At 42.7% G+C, this 25,980-nt stretch overlaps 1 protein-coding gene across 10 annotated transcripts in view; it reads left to right on the top strand.

Moving 5' to 3' along the window:
• The window catches only part of NBEA (neurobeachin), an 881,590-nt gene that overhangs the window by 800,426 nt on the left and 55,184 nt on the right, over positions 1 to 25,980 (top strand). For all 10 annotated transcript variants that reach the window (XM_050937106.1, XM_050937099.1, XM_050937102.1 and 7 more), the window contains one exon: positions 13,856 to 14,023. In XM_050937106.1, the coding sequence (XP_050793063.1) occupies positions 13,856 to 14,023 (168 nt within the window). The remainder of the gene's footprint in view (positions 1 to 13,855; positions 14,024 to 25,980) is intronic.

The following is a 25,980-nucleotide window of genomic DNA, read 5'->3' as shown; positions in this document are numbered from 1 at the left end:
AATTCTATTATTAAAAAGAAGCTCGTGTGCTTTTTAGAATAGAGAAATTATTAAAGAACAGTTAATCCGTGTGAAAATATGACTGCATCAAAACTGCCAGTGTTAGTAAGACTTACTCTGGAATGATGAGCTGCTGAGTAAGTACTGGCTATGCGAGTTAAAACATACACAACCAACTCTTCCAGCAGTGGTGGATGAGGAAAAAATATTAGAGATGGTGATATGTCAGATATGCTTATTTGGCCCAGTCCTTTCCATTTTATAATGCTACTGTCCCCTTTTTAAACAGCCGCTGCTGCATTTTCAGACCCGGCCAATTCCCCTGAGATGATTACAGGGGCTTTGGAACAATTTGTACTGAACAAAACTGTAAACCCTGTATATGATAGAAGCCACTTCAACCTGCTGCGCCTCCAGGACTCCTAGTTTCAGTACCCCAGGATAATCAGCTTATTGTGAATAAAACAGACTCCTAGTATCACTATTTTGTTATTAAATAAGGAAAGTGCAGATACAGACACACCACAATCTTTTTGCAAAATGTAAATATGTAGAACTGGCAAATGGAAAAGAGGTAGGGAAATACATGATTGAAATAAAATTACACAAAAAAAGTTAAATGAATATTATTTATGTTGTGAAGTCAAGCACTCAGACATTATGAAATGCCAGTTTTATGGATGTCTGCGCAACCTTCATTTTGTCCTATTGTGCATCCATCCTGTGCACTGAGTCAGGCAAGGGACCTGTGAAAAAAATAGTGTGTTATCATACTGCTTACAAACAAGCAGACAGAATTAAGGTCGCACAGACAATCTGATTTTTGAGTACTTTACTTTGCAGTCTAAATAACATTCTTTTAATGTATTTTTCTGTCACTTCCTAGGATTTTTTTTTCTTCAAATGAAAGAGGTAAAAACAAAATTCTCTTGTTTAGCTGCATCACATCTTACATCATTAGCTTGGTTTGAACCCTGAACTTTCTGCATTGCAGCACATACTTCTACAACATGAGCTCCAGGACTAAGTACATTAACTGGTTGCAGTAGAAGGTGTTAAAACCTGTATTCTGTTAAAACGAAGCTCATTTATGCTTAATATGATACAGAAGTTATTAAAGAACAACTCATCCACATGAAAATAATATCTCTTCAAAACTGCCATTGTCAGGAAGACTTGATTTAGAATGCTGAACTGGTAGGGCGAAGTGCTGGATTGGAGGAACTGGGGCCACCTCTCTCTCCTTTTCCCCCTCCCCAGGAGATGAGGGAGCTTCTGCCCCATGTGGGGAGATGGGCTATTAGAGCCATGTTCTGAGTTTGTGGGGTGGTGAGGGAGAGGCTGGCCCAGGTTTCTTCCCTTCCCCCTGCTATAGCTGCTCTGGCCACTGCAGTTTGTGGTGGTGGGGCTGCTGCAACTGGTTTGACAGAAGCACAAGCACAGTAGTTCAGAATGTTTGTGTTCTCATTTTGCAGCCTGCCACCATTTCCATGAGAGAAGAGAAGTGATGATTTTCAAAAGTTTCTCTGTCAGTAAAATGTGAATAAAATTTCTTAGTACAGACAAAAGGCAATTCTCTAGCCCAGAAACAGTCCCTCTGCTGAATATTAACCCACAGCAGGTTAGACACCTGTTAGGTTAAGAAAGGGTGGTTAGGCTTTAATATCGCAACTCATTATGTAAGTTTGTGGCAAATGTCCAGCACAGGTACTCCATATGGCACACATACAGTTATCAGATAAAACTAACTGGTAAAAGATTTAAAGGAGCGGAGTAAAGGGGGCTTCGGGCTCCTTTGAGTGGTACATCAGGGAATATAAGAATGGCCATTCTGGGTCAGATCAATGGTCCATCTAGCCCAGTATCCTGTCTTCCGACAGCGGCCAATGCCAGGTACATCAGAGGAAATGAACAGAGCAGGCAATCATCGAGTGATCCATCCCTTGTCATCCATTCCCTTCTTCTGGCAGTCGGGGCTAGGGGCACCCAGAGTATAGGGTTGCATCCCTGACCATCTTGGATAATAGCCATTGGTGGGCCTATCCTCCATGAACTTAACTAATTCTTTTTTAAACCCCATTATAGTTATGACCTTCACAACATCCTCTGGCAACTAGTTCCATGGCTAGACTGTGCATTGTGTGAAGAAATGCTTCCTTATCTTTGTTTGAAACCTGCTGCCTGTTAATTTCACTGGGTGACCCCTACTTCTTGTGTTATGTGAAGGAGTAAATAACACTTCCTTATTCACTTTGTCCATCCAGTCAGGATTTTATAGATCTCTACCTTATCTCCCCACTTTTCCAAGCTGAAAATTCCCAATCTTTTTAATCGCCCTTCATATGGAAGCAGTTCCATACCCTTAATCATTTTTGTTGCCCGTCTCTGTACCTTTTTCAATTCTAATATATCTTTTATGAGATGGGGTGACAGGAACTGCATGCAGTATTCAAGGTGTGAATGTACCATGAATTTATATAGTGGCATCACGATATTTTGTGCCTTATTATCGCTCTCTTTCCTAATGGTTACTAGTATTCCATTAGCTTTTTTTCGCTGCACATTGAGTGGATGTTTTCAGGGGACTATCCACAATGACTCCAAGACCTCTTTCTTGAGCAGTAACAGCTAATTTAGATCCCACCATTTTGTGTATATAGTTGGGATTATGTTTTCCAATGTGACTTACTTTGCCTTTACCAACGTTGAATTTCATCAACCATTTTCTTCCCAAGTCACCCAGTTTTGTGAGATCCCATTGTAACTCTTTGCAATCTGCTTTGGACTTAGCTATTTTGAGTAATTTTGTATTGTCTTCAAATTTTGCCACCTCACTGTTTACCCCTTTTCCCAGAACATTTATGAATATGTTGAACAGCACTGGACCCAGTACAGATCCCTGGGGGACACCACTATTTACCTCTCTCCATTCTGAAAACTGACCATTTATTCCTACCCTTTTTTTCCTATCTTTTAACCAGTTACCAATCCCTGAGAGAACCTTCCCTCTTATTCCATGACTGCTTATTTTGCTTAAGAGCCTTTGGTGAGGGACCTTGTCAATGGCTTTCTGAAAATCTAAATACATTATAGCCACTGGATCTCCTTTGTCCACATGGTTGTTTACCCCCTCAAAGAATTCTAGTAGACTGGTGAGGCATGATTTCCCTTTACAAAACCATGTTGACTATTTCCCAGCAAATTATGTTCATCTATGTGTCTGATAATTCTGTTCTGTACTGTAGTTTCAACCATTTGCCTGGTACTGAAGTTAGGCTTACTGGCCTGTAAATGCCAGAATCACCTCTGGAGCCTTTTTTAAAAATCGGTGTCACATTAGCTATCCTCTAATCATCTGGTATAGAGGTTTTTTGAGATGATAGGTTACATCGCACAATTGGTAGTTCTGCAATTTCGTATTTAGTTCCTTCAGAACTCTTGGGTGAATACCATCTGTTCCTAGTGATTTACAGTATTACTGTTTGTTTTATCATTTTTTCTAAAACCTCCTCTATTGACACCTCAGTCTTGGACAGTTCCTCAGATTTGTCACCTAAAGAAATGGCTCAGATATGGAAATGTCCCTCACCCTCTGCGGTGAAGACCGATGCAAAGAATTCATTTAGTTTCTCCGCAATGGCCTCGTCTTCCTTGAGTGCTCCTTTAGCACCTCTATCATCCAGTGGCCTCAGTGATTGTTTGGCAGGCTTCCTGCTTCTGATGTACTTAAAAAATTCAACCACTCCTCTTTTATAGCATCTATCATAACCTTAGTCCCAGATTTGGACCTTAGCGTCCAAAATATGGGGGTTAGCATAAAAACCTCCAAGCTTAGTTACCAGCTTGGACCTGGTACCTGCTGCCACCACCCAAAAAATTAGAGTGTTTTGGGGCACTCTGGTCCCCCTGAAAAAACCTTCCCTGGGGACCCCAAGACCCAAATCCCTTGAGTCTCACAACAAAGGGAAATAATCCTTTTCCCCTTCCCCCCTCCAGGTGCTCCTGGAGAGATACACAGACACAAGCTCTGTGAAACTACACAGAGACTCCCCCTCTCTGTTCCCAATCCTGGAAACAAAAAGTACTTTCCTATTCCCCCAGAGGGAATGCAAAATTAGGCTAGCAATCCAACACACAGATCTCCCCGATTTCTTCCTCCCACCAATTCCCTGGTGAGTACAGACTCAATTTCCCTGAAGTAAAGAAAACTTCAACAGGTCTTAAAAGAAAGCTTTATATAAAAAGAAAGAAAAATACATACAAATGTGCTCTCTGTATTAAGATGATACAACACAGGGTTAATTGCTTAAAAGAATATTGAATAAACAGCCTTATTCAAAAAGAATACAAATCAAAGCACTCCAGCACTTATATTCATGCAAATACCAAAGAAAAGAAACCATAGAACTTACTATCTGATCTCTTTGTCCTTACACTAGAAACAGAAGACTAGAGAGTAGAAAGTACTTCTCCAAAGCTCAGAGAAAAAACAGGCAGACAGAAAACAAAGACCTCAGTCACAAAATTCCCTCCACCCAAAGTTGAAAAAAATCCGGTTTCCTGATTGGTCCTCTGGTCAGGTGCTTCAGGTGAAAGAGACATTAACCCTTAGCTATCTGTTTATGACACGCCCCCCAAATTGCAGACAGTGGGGAAGCTCACTGGCGGCGATTTCCTTCTAGAACTTGAAAATAAACAGAGTAATACAACACATACCCCTTTACATATACTCCTAAGTATATAACTAACAGACTTCTACATTTTAAGAACACTTTTTAACTACTGAATTCTGGGAAACTCTCATGGGAGAGTGCATCAGCTACTTTGTTAGAAGCTCCTGTGATGTGCTGAATTTCAAAATCAAAATCTTGGAGAGCTAAACTCCAACGAAGAAGTTTCTTGTTGTTCCCCTTGGCAGTATGAAGCCACTTTAGTGCAGCATGGTCAGTTTGTAGTTGGAACCGCCGTCCCCAAACATATGGGCGTAGCTTTTCCAGGGCGTACACAATGGCATAGCATTCCTTTTCACTGACTGACCAGTGACTTTCCCTCTCAGACAGTTTCTTACTGAGAAACACGACAGGATGGAAGTTGTGATCTGTTGCTTCCTGCATGAGCACTGCTCCTATACCACGCTCAGATGCATCTGTGGTTACTAGGAATGGCTTGTCAAAGTCCGGGGCCCTGAGCACAGGGTCAGACATGAGCATCGCCTTAAGCTGGGTAAAGGCCTTTTGACACTCATCAGTCCACTTAACGGCATTTGGCTGGGTCTTTTTGGTCAGGTCGGTCAATGGGGCAGCGATTTGGCTGTAGTGTGGTACAAATTGCCTGTAGTATCCGGCCAAGCCTAAGAAGGATTGGACCTGCTTCTTGGACCATGGGACAGGCCACTTTTGGATAGCATCCACCTTGGCCTGTAGGGGGTTTATGGTTCCTCGACCCACCTGGTGCCCCAGGTAAGTCACTCTGTTTTGGCCTATTTGACACTTTTTGGCCTTAACAGTTAGTCCGGCCTGCCTGATGCGCTCAAAGACCTTTTCCAGGTGTAGTAGGTGTTCGGGCCAGGAGTCTGAAAAAATGGCCACATCATCGAGGTAGGCAACTGCAAATTCTCCCAGTCCAGCTAGTAGACCATCTACCAGCCTCTGGAAGGTGGCGGGTGCATTTCGAAGGCCGAAAGGAAGGACATTGAATTCATACACCCCCGCATGGGTGACGAATGCTGACCTCTCCTTGGCAGGTTCATCTAGTGGTACTTGCCAGTACCCCTTGGTTAAGTCTATTGTAGAGATGAACTGGGCACGTCCCAACTTCTCCAATAGCTCATCGGTGCGTGGCATTGGATAGTTGTCCGGACGAGTTACCGCATTTAGCTTACGGTAGTCCACGCAAAAGCGTATTTCCCCATCTGGTTTGGGTACCAGAACCACTGGAGATGCCCATGCACTGGTAGATGGGCGGATTATACCCATCTGTAGCATGTTCTGGATCTCCCGTTCTATAGCAGCTTGGGCATGAGGAGACACTCGGTAGGGTGGGGTTCTGATTGGGTGAGCATTACCTGTATCAATGGAGTGGTATGCCCGTTCAGTCCGTCCTGGGGTGGCTGAGAACAATGGGGTGAAGCTAGTGCACAGCTCCTTGATTTGTTGCCGCTGCAGACGTTCCAGGGTGGTTGAGAGGTTCACCTCTTCCACGCCACCGTCTTTTTTCCCGTCGTAGTAGACACCGTCAGGCCACTCAGCATCCTCTCCCTGGACTGTAAACTGACAAACCTGTAAGTCTCTGGAATAGAAAGGCTTGAGAGAATTAACATGGTACACTTTAGGCTTTAGTGAGGAATTGGGAAATGCTATGAGGTAGTTTACAGCTCCCAGGCGCTCTTGGACCGTGAATGGCCCTTCCCATGATGCTTCCATTTTATGGGCCTGTTGCGCCTTCAAGACCATAACCTGGTCTCCTACCTTGAAGGAACGTTCTCTGGCATGTCTGTCATACCAGGCCTTTTGCTCTTCTTGAGCATCCTTTAGGTTCTCTCTAGCAAGGGCTAAAGAGTGTCGGAGGGTGCTTTGTAGGTTGCTTACAAAGTCCAGAATGTTAGTTCCTGGAGAAGGCGTAAACCCCTCCCATTGCTGCTTCACCAACTGTAATGGCCCCTTAATCTCGTGACCATACACAAGTTCAAACGGTGAAAACCCTAAACTGGGATGTGGTACAGCCCTGTAGGCAAACAGCAACTGCTGCAACACTAGGTCCCAATTATTGGAGAATTCGTTGATGAATTTTCGTATCATGGCCCCCAAAGTTCCATTGAACCTTTCCACCAGGCCATTGGTTTGATGGTGGTACGGGGTGGCAACCAAGTGATTCACCCCATGAGTTTCCCACAGTTTTTCCATGGTCCCTGCCAGGAAATTAGACCCTGAATCTGTAAGGATGTCGGAGGGCCAACCTACCCTGGCAAAGATGTCTGTTAAGGCCAGGCACACAGTGTTAGCCCGGGTGTTACCTAGAGCTACTGCTTCCGGCCATCGGGTAGCAAAGTCCACTAAAGTCAGTACGTACTGCTTTCCTCTGGGCGTCTTTTTTGGGAAAGGGCCCAGAATATCCACAGCTACTCGCTGAAATGGGACCTCAATTATGGGGAGTGGCTGGAGAGGGGCCTTGACCTGGTCTTGAGGCTTTTCCACTCTTTGGCATACCTCACAAGACCGGACATACTTGGCAACGTCCTTGCCCATCCCCTCCCAGTGGAAGGACTTCCCCAACCGGTCCTTGGTTCTGTTCACCCCAGCATGGCCACTGGGATGATCATGGGCTAAGCTTAAGAGCTTCCCCCGGTACTTAGTTGGAACCACCAACTGTTTTTGCGGCTGCCATTCTTCCCGGTGTCCACCAGAAAGAATTTCCTTGTATAAAAGTCCTTGGTCTATAACAAACCGGGATCGATTAGAAGAGCTGAGAGGCGGTGGGGTGCTCCGTGCCGCCGCCCAAGCTTTCTGAAGGCTGTCATCCGCTTCCTGCTCAGCCTGGAACTATTCCCTTGAGGCTGGGGTCACCAGTTCTTCCTCAGACTGTGGACTTGGGCTTGGTCCCTCTGGAAGCGATGTAGGTGATGGGGTTGTTTCCGTTGCTGGTGTACCGCTCTCCGCTGGTGCACCTGAGGGTATTTTAGGCTCTGGCTGAGCCTTTTGGGTATGGCTGTCTGTTGCTTCTGCCAGTTCTGGCTCGCTGGCGCCCTCTGGCTTTGAGTTTGAAGATGTGGTTGCACTTGCTGGTGCTGGTTGCTGTTCCAGTTCCGGGCCTGGGACTGGAGATGCTGTGGCTGTTTCAGTGGTAGGCATGGAATCCGGGTCCACTACCTCTGTCTGGGTCTCTGGTAACACAGACGGGGCCTCTGTGGACGGCTCAGGATCAGGAATGGGTCTGGAAGCTTGCCTGGTTTGGCTACGTGTAACCATTCCCACTCTCTTGGCCCGCCTCACCTGGTTGGCCAAGTCTTCCCCCAGTAGCATGGGGATAGGATAATTGTCATAGACTGCAAAAGTCCACATTCCTGACCAGCCTTTGTACTGGACAGGCAGTTGAGCTGTAGGCAAGTCTACAGCTTGTGACATGAAGGGGTAAATTGTAACTTTGGCCTTTGGGTTGATGAATTTGGGGTCAACGAAGGATTGGTGGATAGCTGACACTTGTACCCCCGTGTCTCTCCACGCAGTAACCTTCTTTCCGCCCACTCTCAAATTTTCCCTTCGCTCCAAAGGTATTTGAGAGGCATCCGGGCCTGGGGATCTTTGGTGTGATGGTGGTGTAATGAATTGCACTCGCATGGTGTTCTTGGGACAGTTGGCCTTGATATGTCCCAGTTCATTACACTTAAAGCATCTTCCATCTGATGGGTCACTGGGCCGAAGTGAGTTACTGGAGACTGGTGAGGTGGAAGGGTAGGGTATCTGTGGCTTTACTTGGGTGGTATGTGGGGTCTTTGGCTGTCCTCGGTTGTAGGGTTTATGGTCTGTGTGCCCCCTGGGGTAATCGTTCCCCTTGACAGTAGCTTTCTTGCTTTCTGCCAGTTCCATCCATTTGGCTCCAATTTCCCCCGCCTCAGCGATATCTTTGGGATTTCCATCTTGTATGTACCGTGTGATGTCTTTAGGAACACCATCCAAGAACTGCTCCATTTGTATGAGGAGGTTCAGTTCTTCCAAGGTTTGAATGTTGTTTCCTGTTATCCAGGCCTCATAGTTTTTTGCAATGTAGTAGGCGTGTTTGGGAAATGACACCTCTGGTTTCCACTTTTGGGTTCTGAAGCGCCGACGGGCATGATCTGGAGTTATCCCCATTCGGTATCTGGCCTTGGTTTGAAAAAGTTTATAGTCATTCAGTTGCAGCTTAGGCATTTCAGCTGCCACCTCTGCTAAAGGTCCACTGAGCTGTGACCTCAATTCTACCATGTACTGGTCTTCGGGAATGCTGTACCCAAGACAGGCTCTTTCAAAATTTTCCAAGAAGGCCTCGGTGTCATCACCTGCCTTGTAGGTGGGAAATTTCCTGTGCTGTGGAGCAATATTTGGCGCCGGGTTGTTAGGGTTGGCTGGCACATGCAGCCCAGCTTTTGCCAACTCCAGTTCATGTTTTCTCTGTTTTTCCTTCTCTTCATTCTCTTTTTGTTGTTTTTCCATTTCTTTTTGGTGCTTTTCCATTTCTCGGCGGTGGGCCAACTCTTCTTCTTCTTGTTTCCTTCAGTGGGCGAACTCTTCTTCCTCTAGTTTTCTTTTGTGTGCTGCCTCTTGGGCTGCTTGTTCTCTTTGGTAGGCTGCCTGTTCTCTTTGGTAGGCTGCCTCTTTGATCTGTTCTTCTCTTTCTTTCATCTCCATCTCTTTTTGTTTTATTTCCAGTTGTCGCCTGTGTTCAGCTTCTTTGATTTGTTCTTCGGCCTCAATTTTTGCCTTAGAAGTCATGATTCCTGTTTTCTTGTGTTGGGGTGCCCTCCGGTGTTTATCTTCTGAACTGCAGGTTCTCTGTTGCCTCCTGAAGTCTGCCTAGCAACAGTGCCTTTAGCTAATTTTCCTTTTCTCTCTCTAGCTAATGTTCAATGAAGGGAAACCAGAAAAACCACTTTATTTGCATGCATATAAGTGCTGGTACTTGCCTCCTAATGGGAGGGCTATTGCATGACAAAAGACCCTCAACAGTTTCTTAATGGCTTCTTGCTTATTATGCAAGCCACAAACTGCCAGAGAGAGCAGAAAAAAAAAATTTCCTTTGGTTGCCTTTTAAAACCAACTGTTTCTCTCTCTGCTAAAAAGCCCTTAGCAGAGAAAAGAAAAATATAATATTCCTACTGGCTTCTTGATTCTGTCTATATCCCACCGCTGCCACCATATCATAACCTTAGTCCCAGATTTGGACCTTAGCGTCCAAAATATGGGGGTTAGCATAAAAACCTCCAAGCTTAGTTACCAGCTTGGACCTGGTACCTGCTGCCACCACCCAAAAAATTAGAGTGTTTTGGGGCACTCTGGTCCCCCTGAAAAACCTTCCCTGGGGACCCCAAGACCCAAATCCCTTGAGTCTCACAACAAAGGGAAATAATCCTTTTCCCCTTCCCCCCTCCAGGTGCTCCTGGAGAGATACACAGACACAAGCTCTGTGAAACTACACAGAGACTCCCCCCTCTCTGTTCCCAATCCTGGAAACAAAAAGTACTTTCCTATTCCCCCAGAGGGAATGCAAAATTAGGCTAGCAATCCAACACACAGATCTCCCCGATTTCTTCCTCCCACCAATTCCCTGGTGAGTACAGACTCAATTTCCCTGAAATAAAGAAAACTTCAACAGGTCTTAAAAGAAAGCTTTATATAAAAAGAAAGAAAAATACATACAAATGTGCTCTCTGTATTAAGATGATACAACACAGGGTTAATTGCTTAAAAGAATATTGAATAAACAGCCTTATTCAAAAAGAATACAAATCAAAGCACTCCAGCACTTATATTCATGCAAATACCAAAGAAAAGAAACCATAGAACTTACTATCTGATCTCTTTGTCCTTACACTAGAAACAGAAGACTAGAGAGTAGAAAGTACTTCTCCAAAGCTCAGAGAAAAAACAGGCAGACAGAAAACAAAGACCTCAGTCACAAAATTCCCTCCACCCAAAGTTGAAAAAATCCGGTTTCCTGATTGGTCCTCTGGTCAGGTGCTTCAGGTGAAAGAGACATTAACCCTTAGCTATCTGTTTATGACAGCATCCCTATCCCTCATAAGGGAGGGAAGTGGTGGAAGGGTCCCAGCAGCAGGATGGGCAGCACCAGGATTGGAAAGAGGGAGGGCTGACAGCAGCCTCTTGAGTATATAGAAATGTATGTGGAATTACCTGCACTGTGCACTTTTATCTTCTGAGTACTCCCAGATTTTTAAGAATAAATTTGTGGCCTAATTAAAACCATATCTGGTGCTTCCTGTCTTTTTTCCGACATAGCCAGGCAAAGGAAAATGTTAAGCAACCTAAATATAGGGGGTTGCTGCCAGCTCTCCCTACAATTAGTGATTAACTGAAAACCTGATTTAAGTGGTTATGTTGATGCTGGTTTTATTTTCAAGAAATTAAAGATGATTATAGGTTATTTAGAAGTGCTAATTTAAGAGCCTAATTCCTTTACTCCAGATAAGTAAATATCTTCATTTTAAAGCTAGCCAGACACATTCAGCCAGATAATGACACAATTCATTGAGTTGCAGCTGTATATTAAAAAATTATTTAATGTGGCTATACTAATGTTGCATTTGGAGAAGCTGGGCATAAAACTGTTATGTTCTTGCCCTCTACATTATTTTCTTCTTCCGAAGATCCTTTAGGTTCATATTCTGTATATGGAATAAGGAATAAAATATTCAAAATATTCAGCAAAAAGGAATAAAACATAATATAGTGAAAAACATCCTATCCTCAGGCCACTTTCAGATTATCAGCATAAATCAGTGCAGCATTTAATGTATCGACAGCCTTATCACAATCGTTTATATTTCTAACTGCTCTAGAGCTCCATATCTAGGTTTGGGCAGAGAGAGAGAATGTATAGTGCCAACATGGAGCACAACACTCATCATGAGACAGAGGTGCTTGCTTGAATAAAAGAACCACTACCTTTGTCACATGGCTAATAATGTTAATTCCCATGTCCTGTAGATCTCCAGAGCTAACAAGAAGTTGCTTCAGGTCAATGGGTCTCCAATACCCAAGCACAGTTTCTAGCCCAGGATTTCTTGACCTGGACCAGAGCTATGACATTGCACAAAAGGTTCCCAAGCACCAAATGACAGTAGCTATGTTTGTTCAAACCATGGCCCATTCTGGCATCAACCACTCTTTCACATATAAGCTTGTTGAGCTTTATAGTATTACTTTCACTTTCCTTTTGCATTTAACCTATGTTTTGGCAGTTTTGGTAACGGATAACAATTTCATAAGACTATGTCTATTAGCATTCTTGGCAAGGACAAGCCAATGGCCTTTACTGGAGCTACAGTAGTGAATGTAGGTCACATATATAACAAAGAAGACTGTTATGAACTGGATTGTCAGATCCAAATCTCCAAAAACTGTCCAGTTCTGGATTTTATAGCTCAGGCACACAGTTGCCAATTTTTGTTGGACCTGTTCCTGGAGGTTTCCTCACATGACATACTATTTAGTTAAAGATTAATCTTTAATTCCTGTAGATTCCAGGGCAATCCTGGAGGGTTGGCAACCATACCGAGGCATGTTCTCATAAGATGGCCTGAAACAGAGCACTTGATCTGAATTTTGTAGAAGTTTGCATCTGTATCCAAACTTAACATTCTTCATTGAGTTCTATGTGTATTCCACATGTGTGCATGCCATGTGTGCAAGTCTGGAAATTCTAGCAAGCAATGTCTGTTGGCCTGCACATGCACAGTAATTCACCTCCTTACTCCCATATCGCCTGAGTCAGAATCCCTGCATCCACACATTTCTCCAGCTTTTATTATTATTACTCGCTAAACAAATTTGTAAATAATTTATTGTACATATTAGCATATTAGTTAAAGTTTTAGTATAATTAATATAGGTAGTTTTTCTCCCCATACCGGGGACTTGGGCATTCTGCCAGCAACACCCAGCCAACCTCCTGTGTAAACCGCGAAGGATCAGAGGCCTCTGTTTTCAGCCATCTCTGCTGCCATGAACTCTTCCTGTTTCCAGCCACTTGCTAAGGGCTGCTTTTTGATGTCATGGTCAAGATCCACCCACCGATATTGGTGACATCCAATATACCCACATTATTCCGAGGGATGCCCTGCAGGTTTTGCACACAGTTTGGACTCCATAATGACAGACAGTTGGGTCTTATAAATTATCCATCAAGGATACTACATAGAGTTTCTTTCCCTCCCTCCATCCATGCAAACTTCCTTCCTGGATCCCCTTCAGGGATCACTGTCATAAGGTGATTCTTTGCCAGGAGGCAGACTCCGTCCTCTTGTGAGTGGCAATAGAGTGAATTACACCTCAATATCAAGGAAGAGGTTTCTATTCCCCTTACTTCTTGGTCCCCCAAAAAGACAGAGACCCCTTCTGGACCTTGAACAACGGAACATTTTATTCAAAAGTCAAAGTTCAGGATGGTTATACTAGTATTGACGATACCAAACTATAACTCCAAGGATGCACCATGGCAGGATATCCAAATTGAAATATTTCACTTTTTGACAGAAAGGGAGGCAACTATTACAAAACCATTTGTTTAATTGAAACAATTTTCCCCCAAAAAATAATTTTACTGGAAAATTTTTGACCAGTCGTAGTACTGGTATAACAAATCCATTAATGTAATCTTTTAATGCTTACATACACACTAAGAACCTGTAGAAGAGAACTGTGTATGTTTGCAGATAGTAACCAGTGGGCAAGCAAGATAAGTGGTTTGCTAGTGGAAGGAATTTAAGGGCATCCTATGCCTTCTCTGAGCCTTTCAAAGCTCCCAATGCTGGCAGTGACATCTAAAGGTAGGTAGATGTTTCTCTGTAATAGAGAGAGAGGCTCAACCTTTATTGCTATCATCACTTCTATGGCTGCAGTTTAGTACCGTCTCCTCACCACTTGTGTTGCACAGAATAATGTCCTTTAATTTTTTTCACTATATAATTCGTTGAATGGTTGTTTAATGTTTTTTTGAAGGTCTTCAGATATATACTGTAAGTATGAACAAGAATCGTAGCGCTGTACAGTACAGTTTCTTCAGGCAATAAGAAAAGTGAAGACAGAATTTAAGCATATAAATGTGAGAAACAGTATTTTTCCCTGACTTTGAATTTCATTTCCAGGCACTGGAAAGTGAGTTTGTATCATGCCAGCTTCATCAATGGATTGACCTTATATTTGGCTACAAGCAACGAGGACCAGAAGCAGTGCGTGCACTCAATGTTTTCCACTATCTAACATATGAAGGCTCTGTGAATCTGGATAGTATCACTGATCCTGTCCTCAGGGAGGTAAGCATTTACTATCATGTCATTCTAAAAACTGATGTCATCTCCCAGGCATCATTAATGTATCATCTTTTTTTTAGTTTAAAAAATAATCCTTTTTGGCTTGATTTTATTGACTTTATTCAGAGCCTGGGATCCTAGATGATTCCAAAAATGGAAAGTCAAGTATGTTTAAATGTCAAAGAGGTGTAGTTCTGGGCAGTATTTTCTTTGCTAGGAAGCACTGTCATATGTAATACAGTTAATATGCACTCCATTTATTATAGTGCAAGTTATGCTTTACAAAATGAACCATCTTTACAATTAGCATCTGATTGATTCACTTAGTAAAACTGAAAAGTTGAAATAAAAAGATTACTTTGCACTGTGGTCATGAGTCAGAGGAAAATGCCTAACATTTAATAGAATTATACTTTACAGGCTGACATATAGAATTAGTTCAAATTACTTTAGGTTTTCTTTCTGTGATGTACAATCAAATGTTACCATTAAAGGAGGTTTTTAGGTTTAATTTTTTGTGTGTTGTGTTGTTTTGTGGGATTTTTTGTGCGGTTATTTTGTTCAACTATGTTTACACTAGCCATCTGGGCAGAATCATGTTGCTATCCTCATATGTGTTTTATTTACAGTCAGTGTGCTTGTTTTTAGTAAAATTATTAAGAATTATTGCTATAAGTATCATTCATGCATTGGGTAAAATGATTAAAAATTAGGTGAAAAGTGTGAAGATACAACAGCTGCTAGATGAGTGCTGCTGTGATGAAGCTATGCACACAGTCGTCCATTCCCCCAGATATCTGCCATCTGTTGTATGCAAAACAGTAATAATTTATACACTAGCAGGCTTTGGTATTTTTTTTTTTTCAGGGGAGGGGGAGATGAGTTGTTTTTGTTTTGTGTTTTTTTGTTTTTAATCTTGAAGACAGAAAGCTAGTAGATTGTGAAAAAGAAACAGCCATCAAAGAAACATTTGGATTCAGTGAGGCTAATTTTTTGGAATAAAGCATTTGAATGTCTTTTTACCATTTAGATTGCTAACCAAGAATAGAGACACTAAAAAAAAAATCTGATCATTAGATTCTTAGAGCTGGAACTTCAGAAGGTGTATTTTAAGGACCAGATCCTGCAAACATTTATTCTAGTACCCTATTTTAAGCATTTGATGAGACCCATTGACTCCAATGAGACTACTCAAGTGCTTAAAATTAAGTACGTGCATAATTGTTTGCAGATTCCAGAGACTTAGAGCATAATTAGAGGCAATAAAATGCAGATCTGCATGCACAGAAGAACAATAATTTTTGAAAGTATAAATAAGGTGCTTATGCAATGAAAGAAAAGGAGTGCAATACTTAGTAGTTCAATATGACAATATGTGCAATAATAGAGGTAATGCAATACATAAGGCCCTGATTTGCATGCACAGACCTTTGTGTCAGACTTCAAGGGCCTCTCCACAAAGGATGGCTTGTAGAATTGAGGTCAGTGTGCTTTGCTTAACATCTTGTGACATGATGAGCATCTTCAACTCTCTTGTGAGCTAAGTTACATGCACAATTTATTGTCAGGATTTTTTTTTAAAATCAGGGAGATGTTTTTGTGCTCCCACATGCACGTCTAACCCATGCCCTCTTAGTCATTAACATATATGTCTCTTCTTTCTTATGCTTCCCTGTGCACTCTAAACCACTTCTCACAGCTCCATTTTCTTCTTCATTCCACACACAAGAAGAAAATTTTCACGTGAAAGGTTATTTTTAGTGATAATGAGAGCAAAATGTTCAATTAAAAAAAGAGAAAAGAAATCTGAATGCCCTTCAGTTCCTCATACCTAGACACATAACATACTTGTTCCTCTAAAAGATTTCAAATAGTAATCCTGCTCTGTATTCTTTGCAGAGTAAAAATACCTTCTTGTTCACTTTTTGCCCATATGTGATCACACATACAAGATCGTATGGATATATACAGGCAGATTTGGAGGCTTTTCAGATTTATTTGAACTATAAGCATAAATGGTATATAGGTTCTCTGTTCAATAAAAAGGTATTTGATATCTGGATCAGTATTTATTAGAGGTTCAGGCATGGATGATATGTTTTTATTACAACTGCACATTTTAGTTATGATTTGCTTCTGTAAAAAAAAAATGGACTTTTATGTTTTTAAATACCATTTTCTTATTTTAACAACTGATTTTAGCGGATCACTGAACAATATATGAGCAAGAGGGTATGTTTTAAACCCAATAAAATATACATACATAAACACTAGAAAATCAAATTCCTTTTTGTCATATGTATTATATCACAGCAGATTGTGAACTGTTGTGCTTGATATTTTAACTTGGTAATAGTTGAATATAAAAGATCTTTTTAAAGAAAAGTTGAACATTTTCTCAATACAATAACTGCTGTTCAAAGTCTGCCGTTGATCACAAAGCAACATAATCAACACAGGTTGGCTGAATAAAAGATCGTTCCTTACTGCCTTTCCCACCCCCGATGTCAATTTGTCCACAAATAAAAGGTGAGAACAGCAAATCAGCAGGTCAGTGTGGTAAGATAAAAACCTCCCAGTCATAAAAGGGAATTCTTCCCCTCCATCCTGGCTGGGGGTTTAAATCGTTATTTGCCGTGCATCCCCAGCTCCTGCCTTTGTTTAGGGGAAAAATATCTTCTAGGTAAAAACACTTTTGTGTTCAACAAGAGAGAATCAGATCCCCACACCTAACTAATTATTTTTGTGCTATCTTTCAGTATAGATGGCCCAATGCCTCAAATTTGAACACCTCCCAATTTTAGAAGAGGGATCAAGATCCAGATCCAAATCCATGACACTTTTTGTCATTTGGGAACACAACAAAGTTAGCACTCTGTCACCTTTTGATAATATTCACTCTTATGAAAGTACATTTGTGTCCCAACTGACCATATAGTTGCCAGTTTGCGCACACAGCTGAGCACACTATTTTCACATATTTGCTATTTTGCAGAAATCCTGGCTTAGCACTCAACTTATAGACTCATAGACTCATAGACTCATAGGTCAGAAGGGACCAATCTGATCATCTAGTCTGACCTCCTGCACAAGGCAGGCCACAGAACCCCACCCATCCAATTTTATACAACCCCTATCCCAGGATTGAGTTTTTGAAATCCTCAAAAATGGTTTGAAGACCTCAAGCTGCAGAGACACCACCAGCAAGCGACCCGTGCCCCACGCTGCAGGGGAAGGCGAAAAACCTCCAGGGCACCTGCCAATCTGCCCTGGAGGAAAATTCCTTCCCGACCCCAAATATGGCGATCAGCTAAACCCTGAGCATGTGGGCAAGAGTCAGCAGCCAGCACCCAAGAAGGAGTTCTCCGCAGCAACTCAGTACCCATCGCATGCAACATCTCCCCGCAGACCATTGAGCAGACCTGTCTGGTGGTAGTTCAAGATCAATTGCCCAAATTAACGATCCTATCATAACATCCCCTCCATATACTTATCAAGCTTTGTCTTAAAGCCAGGAAAGTCTTTTGCCCCTACTACTTCCCTCGGAAGGCTATTCCAGAACTTCACTCCCCTAATGGTCAGAAACCTTCGTCTAATTTCAAGCCTAAACTTCCTAATATCCAGTTTATACCCATTCGTCCTCGTGGTTACATTAGTACTAAACTTAAATAATTCCTCTCCCTCCCTAACGTTAACCCCCTTGATATATTTATATAGGGCGAGCATATCCCCCCTCAGCCTTCTTTTGGCCAGGCTAAACAAGCCAAGCTCTTTGAGTCTCCTTTCATAAGGCAGTTTTTCCATTCCTCGGATCATCCTCGTAGCCCGTCTCTGAACCTGTTCCAGTTTGAATTCATCCTTCTTGAACATGGGACACCAGAACTGCACACAGTATTCCAGATGGGGTCTCACCAACGCCGTATACAACGGTACTAACACCTCCTTATCCTTGCAGGAAATACCCCGCCTGATGCATCCCAAAATCGCATTTGCTTTTTTAACAGCCGTATCACATTGGCGACTCATAGTCATCCTGCTATCAACCAGTACCCCAAGGTCCTTCTCTTCTTCCGTCGCTTCCAACTGATGCGCCCCCAACGTATATCCAAAATTCTTATTATTAGTTCCTAAATGCATGACCTTGCACTTTTCACTATTGTATTTCATCCTATTTCTATTACTCCAGTTTACAAGGTGGTTCAGATCTTCCTGAATAGCATCCCTGTCCTTCTCCGTGTTAGCAATACCCCCCAGCTTCGTGTCATCCGCGAACTTTATTAGCACATTCCCGCTCTTTGTGCCAAGGTCAGTAATAAAAAGGTTAAATAAGATCGGTCCCAAAACCGATCCTTGAGGGACTCCACTGGTGACCTCCTTCCAGTCCGACAGTTCACCTTTCAATACGACCCTCTGGAGTCTCCCCTTTAACCAGTTCCTTATCCACCTTACAACTTTCATATTCACTCCCAGCTTTTCCAATTTAACTAACAGCTCCCCGTGCGGAACCGTGTCGAACGCCTTACTGAAATCTAAGTAAATTATATCTACCGCATTTCCTTTATCTAAGTAATCCGTCACCTTCTCAAAGAAGGAGATCAGATTGGTTTGGCACGATCTACCTTTAGTAAATCCGTGTTGCAATTCGTCACAATTACCATTGACCTCTATGTCCTTAACTACTTTCTCTCTTAAAATTTTTTCCAAGACCTTACATACTACAGACGTCAAGCTAACAGGCCTATAATTACCCGGATCACTCTTTTTCCCTTTCTTAAAAATAGGAACTACATTAGCAATCCTCCAGTCATACGGCACAACACCCGAGATTATCGATCGCTTAAAAATTCTCGCTAACGGGCTCGCAATTTCACGCGCCAGTTCCTTTAATATCCTCGGGTGGAGATTGTCCGGGCCCTCCGACTTCGACCCATCGAGCTGTTCAAGTACGGCCTTTACCTCAGTTGCAGTAATATCCACTTCCATATCCACATTCCCGTTTATCATCCCTCCATCATCGCAAGGTTCCTCACTAGTCTTATTAAAAACCGAGGCAAAGTACTTGTTTAGATGTTGGGCCATGCCTAGGTTATCCTTAACCTCCATTCCATCCTCAGTGTATAGCGGCCCCACTTCTTCTTTCTTTGTTTTCTTCTTATTTATGTGGCTGTAGAACCTTTTACTATTGGTTTTGATTCCCTTTGCAAGTTCCAGTTCAATGCGGCTTTTAGCCTTCCTCACCTTATCCCTACATGTTCTGACCTCAGCAAGGTAGCTTTCTTTACTGATCCTGCCTTCCTTCCACTCCCTGTAAGCTTTCCGCTTTTGTCTAATCCCCTCTCTGAGTTGCTTGCTCATCCAGTTTGGCCTGCAACTCCCGCCCATGGTTCTTTTCCCCTTTCTCGGGATGCAGGCTTCCGACAGTCTCCGCAGCTGTGACTTAAAGTAATTCCAGGCCTCCTCCACATTTAAATCCACTAATTCCTCTGTCCAATCCACTTCCCTAACTAATTTCCTTAACTCTTTAAAATTAGCCCTCGAGAAGTCAAAAACCCTAATCGCAGATCTACATTTGTTTATCCTTCCATCTAGTTTGAACTGAATCAGCTCATGATCACTCGAACCAAGGTTGTCCCCTACCACCATTTCTTCTACAAGGTCCTCACTGCTCACCAACACCAAGTCTAAAATGGCATCCCCTCTAGTAGGTGCTTCAACTACTTGATGAAGAAATCCATCCGCAATCACATCCAGAAAAATCTGACCCCTATTATTCGTGCAAGTACTCGTCCTCCAGTCTATATCCGGGAAGTTGAAGTCCCCCATAATCACACAGTTCCCCTTTGTGTTTACTTCACTAAAGACATTAAAGAGGTCTCTATCCATATCCCAATCCGATCCCGGCGGTCTGTAGCACACCCCAAGCACTATCTCAGGGGAAGCTCTAGTTGCTTTTTTACCCAGCGTGATTTTTGCCCAGACGGACTCCGTGTTATCCATTCCATCGCATCTTATTTCGCTACATTTAATTTCATCATTGATGTACAAGGCTACTCCCCCACCTTTGCCTTTCTTCCTGTCTTTTCTGAACAGCACATAGCCTTCAATACCCGTGCTCCAGTCATGAGTACTATTCCACCAGGTTTCGGTAATCCCTATAATATCCGGCTTCACTTCCTGCACGAGTAACTCCAGTTCCTCCATCTTGTTACCTAGGCTCCTCGCGTTAGTGTACAAACCTTTTAATTTTCGGCGTTTGGCGTCAGTGACATTCTTTCCCCCGTCGTGCACAAACTGTCTGCCACCAGCATCACCCGTTACTCTGGTTTCTACTCCACTATTCCTCCTTGGATCAAATCTTGGGGCCGCAAGGGTATCCCCGCTCACTTTGTTTACTTCCCTCTCCAGGTTATGTTCTGGCGTGGAGATCTCCCGAACATTTCCCAACCATCTCCCCCAACTGAGTGCCTCAGTTGAACACTGGGGTGGCATTCACAAGGGGAACTTGGGTGCTGCCATATTCCACATTGCAGTATTTAACTGTGCCCTGTCACCAAATGGAATTCACAAATTGAGGTGCCCAGACCCTTTATACAAGCAGAGGTGCTAGAATTTTTATAGTTGGGGTGCTGAGAGCCATTGAACCAAACTTTAAACCCTGTATATGATGGAAACCACTTCAAGCCAGGCGGTGTGGCAGCACACACACACCCTAGTACCAGCACCTATGTATGCAAGGCAAGAGGAGAGTTAGGTGCATCACAAAGGACGACATGCTGAGAGGAGAGGTGCCTGAGCTAACCCATAGGAAATGCCAAGGAGAGGGGTGAGGCCTATACCCCATCCATCAAAGCATGCTAGGTGCCTAACTCAGGGCAAAGGGAGGTGCTTTTCTCCACTTGGGATTCAGCCATGAATCCTTTCCTGGAGTTAGGTGCCTAAGACAGGTCAGCACTTTTTGAAGAAAAGCAAAGGATGGGGAGCTGTAATAATAGCCCTTTAATAACTTTTAGCCTAGTGGTTTGGCCACTTACTCAGGACTTGGAAGATTTGTGTTCAATTCCCCTTTTGCAGAGCAAGGATTTGAACTTGGATCTCCCTTTTCCTAAGGAGTGCTCTAACCACTGGTCTATGGGGAATTTTATGACAGGGCTCTCTAAATCTCTCCAGCTGAATTTTTTCCACTGTGTATAAATACTCCAGTAGTAACTGCACCAGAGAGAGAATTAAAATGCATCCATAGCCTAGCTGTAGCCTCTGCTAGGAAGTGAAAGAACCAATTTTTTAACCAGATTTTTAAACCAAAGTTTAAATCTCTGCCATACATCAGGTAAAGGGGTGATTTGAACCCCAGTTCTCCTAGGTAAATGCTCTAAGTACTGGGCCACCACTACCACTTATTCCTCATTCTGGACATTTTATGTAGGTTTAAGCATGTTCAGAGCACATCTACCAGATGGGGCCCCAGAGGTAAACTAGGAGGGGAATGCCTAGCTTGTGAATCACATTTTGGCGTAGGTGTAAGTTAGGCACTGAGCTGCTGGAGAGCATCAAAACTGAAGTGACTGTGTGCATATCCAGCTGCTGAAATTTAGTCTCCTCAGGGACTTTAATAGCAGAAACATAGATCCTTAGGGATGTTGGGCAGCTGCTCAGCAGGGGTTTTGTGAATCCCAGTGTCACCTAAATGACTTAGGTGCCAAAAGTGGCAGTTAGACACCTAAATCCCGATATCCTTGTGTATACCAACTGGGCAACCCTGTGGAGTTATTTCAAGACGGTCATGCTTCAGCCTTCTCTAGAGAGTAACTTTAGCACTCCTCTATCCGGGTGAAAAAAACCAGAGGATTCATGCAATGAGAAAACCATGGCCCATCCTTGTTTTTAAATGACCCTTTTCCCCACAGACAAATATGGCTACACTCGGAGCCCCTTGAAAGTTGTGCTCCATGCAGCACAGGGAGAAGGCACATGCTTATGGATCTTCCCCATACTCTATCACCATCTAGTGCAGAAGAACCTCCCTGGCCCCATTATTAGTGGTCCCTCTATCTGCAGCTTTATGAATATCATGTAGGGTGACCACCCATTCCGAATTGGGTGGCACAATCCTGAAATGCAGAGTTCAAATCCTGGTCCTGGGATGAATGACTTCAGGACAGCACTTCTGCGGCACTACTCAGCACTTGCCCGAGGTGCAGAGGGGCGCCAGCCTCTTTCTGGTGGGGGAGCTGAGGTGGGCCTTACCCTGCCTCGCCATGATGCTCCACCCCCTGCTCCTCCTTTCTTCCTGAGGCCTCGCTCCCTGGCCAGGCCAGAAGCCAGAGCTGGGCAGTAGTACGAGCCATCCAGAGAGCCCGGGCTGCTGCGGGGAGCCCTTGAGTCATGGACCCTCTACCTGCCCTGAGCTGTCTATCCCATGGGGCAAGGACATGGGCCGGGGCTACTCTTGGGTATCCCATCACCCCATCCGGGGCAAGTGGAGGATCCAAGGCTCCCCACAGGAGGAGCAGAAGGTGGGGGCACAGAGGGGGCTCTGCATGTGTCCCGCTTTTGCCTTTTGAAAAGGTGGTCACCCTAATATCATGATGGGTGTGGTCGACCTCTGATTTTTAAAATTTAAATTAACAATAACTATGTATGTCAAGATGTGCCTCTTCATTTAAATATGCATTTGAGAACTCGAGATCTGCGCTGAATTAGAGGAATTACTATTCAATAATATACATGCTGCATTTACTGAAACTTATTCTTCAGATTTCATGGTGCCACCAAACATATAGAGAGAGACAGAGAGAGAGAGAGGGGAAAAAAAATCACCCTAATGCATTACAAGTAGTAATTAGCTCAAACCAAAACTGTGTCTCTGGATGCCTCAGAGTGAATCCAAGTCCTACATTTCTGGCTTAGGCCCTGTTGAATTTGAAGTGGGAAGTCTTCCACTTTTAAAATATAAAAATACTTGAAAGAGAGTCTTTTTAGCAACTTGAGTACCTTCTCTTTTATTCTGCACATTGCAAAATTTTATTCATATTATAATAAAAGGAGAAGAGGAAGAACTATGTAGTAAAAATTAACATTGTCAGGCCCAAATTAAGGGGAAATTTTGTTGTTGTTGTTGTAATCTTAGTATTTCTCAGTTGCAGGTGTGCCTGTATATCACTGGTATCTATTGTATTAAAAAGAAACCTTAAATTGTGAAATAAATGCTAAAATTTGAGGAACTGCTTAAGGATATTGATTCATTCTTACTTGACAGGTGAAATCGTGGTTGCAGCACTAACCACAGCAATTATGGCATTAAAATGTCAAGAAATTAGAGGTCAGAATAACAGATAATTTTCTTCCTTGTGTCAGATTAAAAATTGACATTCTTTGACAGCACAGGATCTCTGGCTGAGAAAATTATGACAGCTTAACTCATCTTGTACGTGTAAAGCTGTAATTGATAATGAACTTTACTGTGACAGCCTTCTCCTGTGGAGAAACATGACAGAACATCTCTGGTACAAAGTCTGTATCTCTTTTTAATATGTAAACAGCAGTTATACTGGACATTAGATGTTATTTGGAATTGTCTTTACTGTTGGTTTACATCATAATCCAAACCCCTTTTTCTGGACAGGTTCCAGCTGACTTCAAAGAGCTGATGTTAAAAATGCTGATGCATAAAACAATGATATCTAAAGTACACTAAGTAAAATTGTTACTGTATTATTTGTACTTCTATATTCTCCTAGGAATGACTATTTCACAGGCTAATCAATATAAATCTCATGCCCTAAATTTTCAAAAGTGACTAGGGATTTTCAGTTCCTCTAGTTTTGGGTGCCCAACTTGAGAAACTTTGAAAGGACATGATTTTTCAGAAGTTCCAAGCACCCATTCTTTTGAAAACATGTATCTCAAGTTTGGTACCCAGATGTGGGAGAACTCAAACTCACTAGTTATTTTTGAAAAGCCAGGGCCTTATTCTTCCACATAATAAATTATTGTGTGATTGAAGCATGAACAGCACACTAATATACATTTCATTTTAAAAAAAAATAAAAACATTGAACATAACCATGTAAATAATCTTTCAGTACTGCCTTGTGCATTAAACTGAAAATGATTAAGTGGAGCTACTCATTTTGATTACTAAAAATATAATTAAACTAGTCACATGTAACATTGAAAGCACATTTTTTGTATAAACTCACAGAAAGTTAATATTTTTGGCTTACTGTTTATTTTTTTTGTTTAAAATTATTGCCAGATCTCCATCTACTTTGATAGCACACAATTTGTTCGTCATTAGTAATGTTTAAAAAACCAAGTGAAGCATTATACTGTACAGTTTTTGGTTTGTATGCACATTCTAGCTGGCTTTTCTTTTCTTTTTTTTTTTTCCATACTCAGTCGCAAATGTAGATAGGCAGTGCATTACAACTGCTAGACTTTATGTGTACGGCATGTTCAGCAAAAGATGAATCGTACATTCGCAGAAGAAACAAACGAATATGAAGAAGTTACTGGGTTCAGATATTTGTTCTGAGCAGTCACCTGTCAAAATACCTGAGCATACCTGCAGCCCACACAGCCAAATTGAAAAATGATTAAAATGACTACCATTTGACAGTCAGTTTCCATGCCCATAAACTAATCCTAGAAGGACAGTTTTGCTGGCAGCTACTACAGCATACGGCCTATACAATATTTATTTCTTTACTGTGGACTTTATAGTTAGCGTATTTAAATGATTAAAAAAGTCATAATGATGTGGTGGTCCTGTAGTGGTTTTCAGTTACCCTCCTCTGGGTTTTATATTTTAAGATGATATTTTCTTCTCTTATCTCTTTCTTTGATCTGACAGGAACAACAAAGCATCCCTCTGGATCTTCTATAGTGAAATATGCCCACAGGAAGCAGAGTAGAGCACGTCAGTTTTCACTTTTTTTTTTCTTGCTGAAACACTCTTTGCTACTACAGAGGGCTGACATGATAGGGTTGTCAAGAACCATCAAGATAGATACATTTTTAACAGAGAGTTGGAATGGTAGCCTTTCCTGCTGGCTGAACCTAGAAAAATTATGAGGAAAAAATTAACACACTTACCGTTCGAATAAAATAAAAGACTTACATAATGACACCCACTGCTAACCCTTGCAAGCACGTGCTTGTTCTTGCTCTTGCTCTGAGTTATTCTTATTTCTTTTCTTTTTTCTTCTGTGATCTCTTTCTTTGATCTGACAGAATATCAAAACCACCCCTCTAGATCTGCTTCATTGAATTTTACTCACAATATTGTTCACTTACATGTTCAATGTTGCCTAATTGCCTCCATACAAGGGATGCTCCTGGCTTCCTCTCTGGGAGCAGTCGTATGAAACAATTATGGATAGTTGTGAAATAACTGAGAGAGTGTCAGTGGTGTCAGTATCCACTTTTTTCCAACTTAATTGAAAGAAGATGTACAGGAAAAACCCTTATACATGCAAAAGCCATAATGATAATGGCAATTATTTTGTTACGCACTAAGGCAAGGGTGGGCAAATTTTTTGGCCTGAGGGCCACATCTGGGTGGAGGAATTGCATGCAGGGCCATGAATGTAGGGCTCGGGCAGGGGGTTGGGGTGCAGGAGGGAGTGTGGAGTGTAGGAGGAGGTGCGGTGTGCCGTGTGCAGGAAGGGGCTATGGGCAGGGGGTTGGGGTGCAGGAGGGGTGCGGAGTGTGGGAAGGGTCTCGGCAGGGGGCTCAGCAGGGGGTTGGAGTACAGGGTGTGGCAGGGGGCTCAGGGCAGGGGGTTGGGGTGTAGGATGCAGGAGGAGTTCAGGTTGCGGTCTCCAGCCTGGTGCCGCTTACCTTGAGCGGCTCCAGGGTGGCAGTGGCGTGCAGCAGGGCTAAGACAGGCTCCCTGGCTCCGTGCCACGCCCCTCCCAGAAGTGGCCAGCTTCATGTCCCTTCATCCCCTGGGGGAGGGA

Source organism: Gopherus flavomarginatus, chromosome 1 (genome assembly GCF_025201925.1).
Source record: "Gopherus flavomarginatus isolate rGopFla2 chromosome 1, rGopFla2.mat.asm, whole genome shotgun sequence".
In the NCBI taxonomy this organism is placed as follows: domain Eukaryota; kingdom Metazoa; phylum Chordata; order Testudines; family Testudinidae; genus Gopherus; species Gopherus flavomarginatus.
This window is presented reverse-complemented; position numbering and strand designations above follow the sequence as displayed.